Below are 3,078 nucleotides of genomic sequence, written 5' to 3'. Positions count from 1 at the left end.
ATAGCGTGGGGGTTGCTCCGCACCACGGACATGTGTCCCTGTATTGTGTAGGGAACATCTTATGTAGTATGTGTAAATTGTGGAAAGTCCCTGCTTGCAGTCTCCGCCAGCAGACCGCCTCGTGCTGTGTTAATGACGTGTGGGGTGGTGGGTATTTGAATCTCCGCCCCCTGTGGTAGTTTAATATTTCTGCATACGTTGGTTCCACCGTCATGGGGTCCTCCAGGGTTTCTGACTGCCCTGCTCGGCTCGTGATCTCGCGAACTAGGCTGTCTACCCTCGAGTTACCATCTATCCCGGTGTGTGCCGGTATCCAGAAAATCCTGTGTCTTAAGGTCTTATTTGGAAGCTTTGCTTCGAGGAGGATGCTCAGCGCTTCCTTGCTTATTTTGCCCTGTATGTAGTTCCTGCATGCTGCTTTGGAGTAAATCCCTATAGATTAATATCGGTTCTGAATAATTTTGTCCTTGCTAATGTTGTGGGACCCGGGGTAATGGCGAGCGGACAGCAGCGTGAGCGCCTTCGTTTACAACATCCACAGAGTATCTTCGAGTTCACATGACTATTGAATTAAAGTCTATCTTATTTAGGACTGAGTATTCTGTCTGCGTGTTTATCCAGCCTTCCTCTGGCATAGTTACTGCATGCAATTTAGGAGTCTGTATTTACACAGGAGGCCTTCTGAGAAATCATCGTCAAAGCAATTGCCGCCTCCTCCGCCTTTAGGATTCCCTGGCATCGAATTGATGCTGCATTAACTAATCTCTCCTGCGCATCCGTGCATGCTGTGGCTGATATTCTGTTGAACGGTCCTGTCATGTCCACTTAAATTGCCTCTTCCAACCAGCCACATGTTCTAATGACGTTCGTCCTAGCCCTTCTAGCTTTCTTAAATTCGGGGTGCATATTGCTCGGAATGGGCTGCACCTCGATCTTGCTTCTGAGCTGGATTTCGAAGTTCGCAGCGTCCTCCGTAGACAAAATGCATGGGAGGCCTAGTCTATGGACTGCGTCCCTTCCTGTCCTGCTTCCTGATGGCCGTATCCTCTGCGATATCGATCGGCCTTCTATGATTTCGTCTGCAGTGTTCTGAATACCCATATATATTATTCTTTACATTCCTCGCTTACCTGGTTAACAAGTGGTGCTTTATATAATTTGAGTATTATGACGTCCAACTTGTTCTCCTCTTCTTCCATTTCACACATGGTGCTGTGTAAGTGATCGTACTCAAAATAAAAGCCTTTATTAAGTTTAGGGATTCTGTTTCGAAAAGTCCATGCGCAAGGCCCCAGCAACATCTGCAGCCTCTCTTGTTGGTGATTAGTTAGACGGCCGGAGAGAGCACACGGAATATGACGATGAGATCGCCACGCCTCTCGGGGTATCCACGGAAACACAAGCCCAGACCCCCGATGCGTCTCACTGTTCCAGACCTCACAGGTCCTTTCAAGGGCAGTGAGATCTTGCCCGTCGTCAAGGTAGGTATGTCAATCCTCGAGCTACACCGAGCCTGCCAGGGTGTTAGATATGCGGTGTACTGGATGTCTTCCCCGTCCCTTTTGAGCAGGGGGTGCTCCTTTACGCTAATCACGAAGACAATAGCCGGAGGCGAGCCCGTCGACGTCCTTTCTCCTGGGCATTGGAAGAGCAGCCTGGTCCCTGAAGGCACTCCAGGCTTCACGTTGAGCTGGACGAGCTTCTCTTCACGCCTTACGATGTGGCCGTCCGGTGCTTCGATGTTCCAAGCGATCTTCACCTTCTTCGCGCAGCCGTGCAAGACTTCCTCCAGGGTCACGAAAATTTCCCGCTCGACCACAGAAACCTGCTCCTCGCGTTGGTTGCAAATCCCGCTGGCAGAGGATCTTGTTGATCGGGGAGAGTAGGCACTCTCCGATGAGCCGTTTGCAGTGTGGCCAGACGAAGGCACCGTTGAACGCGTCTGGGAACCGGAAGGTGCGCCGCCGAAGGAGGAGCTGCCGGAGTGGTAGAACATCGCGGACCCACTGCCAAAACGAAAGGTCGCCTGAAACGTTCCACAGTTGTAACCAAAGGTGTGCTGAAAGCTCTCGCCGGCTCGGAACATATGCTTAAAGGCACCTCCAGGACCGAATGTCTGCTCAAAAGTACCTCCAGGAGCGAACATCTGCTGGAATTTGCTGCCTGGCCCAAAAGTCTGCTGGAAAGTGCCGTTAGAGCCGAACGCTTGCTGATAGCCGCAGGCAGGATCGCTACGTCGATGGATGTTGCTGAAGAACTCACCGGATCTCCTTTGGTGGTCCCCGCTGAAGTGTTGACTGAAGGAGAATGTCTCCGGTCTGAAGTGGCCGCCGGTGTTGGAAGAGAATCCGCTCCGGTAGCCCTCGCCGCCTGAGCTGTAGTAGGCCTCGCGCTTTCTCCGGTCAGTCAAGGCACTGTAAGCCTCGTTTATCTCCTTGAATTTCTCCTCCGCGTCAGGAGCCTTGTTCTTGTCGTGATGGTATCTGAGCGCCAGCCTCCGGAAGGCCCTCTTGATGTCCTCGTCCCCTGCGCTCCTGTCTACTCCGAGCACTTGGTAGTAGTCCTTGACCATGTTCCGCTCTCGTTCACCGGGCTCGGAGGCACGAGGGGTAAGCTGGCAGCGTGAAGAAGCCACGTCGCTTCTTCTTCATCTGCCCCCGTGCGGTCTGTCTTCGTCCTTTGTCGCGCGCCGGACTTCGTCGTCTTCTGCTCAGCTGTAGGGTCAGTCGGCTGTGCTCGGCTCAGTGCTCTTGCCAAGTACTGTGAAAACCCTCTACCGGTGTCCGGTGAGTTTTTGGCGGAGTCGCTGGGTAGTGATCCATGTACGAAGCCAGACCGCACGCGGGCGCCAGTAGAGTGTCTAAAATAATGTTGGCAATATTATAAACGGCACCTTGAGATCTAGTGCTAAAATTGCCCTGCTCTGATAGCATCTAGGTTTGTCGATCATTTCTTTTAACTGGAAAAGTACATCTTGAGTCGAGAGGTTTGAACTTAAACCAATCATCGCGTTTGGGAAGGAGCGACTTTCATCTCAATGTATAATTTCTTTTGTATATTAGTCTTTCCATCACCATG

At 51.8% G+C, this 3,078-nt stretch overlaps 1 protein-coding gene across 1 annotated transcript; it reads right to left on the bottom strand.

Annotated features, from left to right (window-relative positions):
- Positions 1-1,327: 1,327 nt before the first annotated feature.
- LOC149356347 (dnaJ homolog subfamily B member 4-like) lies at positions 1,328-2,572 on the bottom strand. The gene has a single exon (XM_089576321.1). The coding sequence runs from the start codon at positions 2,570-2,572 to the stop codon at positions 1,328-1,330; it is 1,245 nt and encodes a 414-aa protein (XP_089432447.1).
- Between the last annotated feature and the right edge of the window lie 506 nt (positions 2,573-3,078).

Source organism: Amblyomma mixtum, chromosome 3 (genome assembly GCF_055824585.1).
Source record: "Amblyomma mixtum isolate Tamu chromosome 3, ASM5582458v1, whole genome shotgun sequence".
In the NCBI taxonomy this organism is placed as follows: domain Eukaryota; kingdom Metazoa; phylum Arthropoda; class Arachnida; order Ixodida; family Ixodidae; genus Amblyomma; species Amblyomma mixtum.
The sequence above is the reverse complement of the archived record's forward strand: the minus strand, read 5'-3'. Positions and strand labels throughout refer to the sequence as shown.

Bases quoted from the DNA above. Each gene is read 5' to 3' on its own strand.
- LOC149356347 (XM_089576321.1), bottom strand. From the start codon at position 2,572: ATGGTCAAGGACTACTACCAAGTGCTCGGAGTAGACAGGAGCGCAGGG.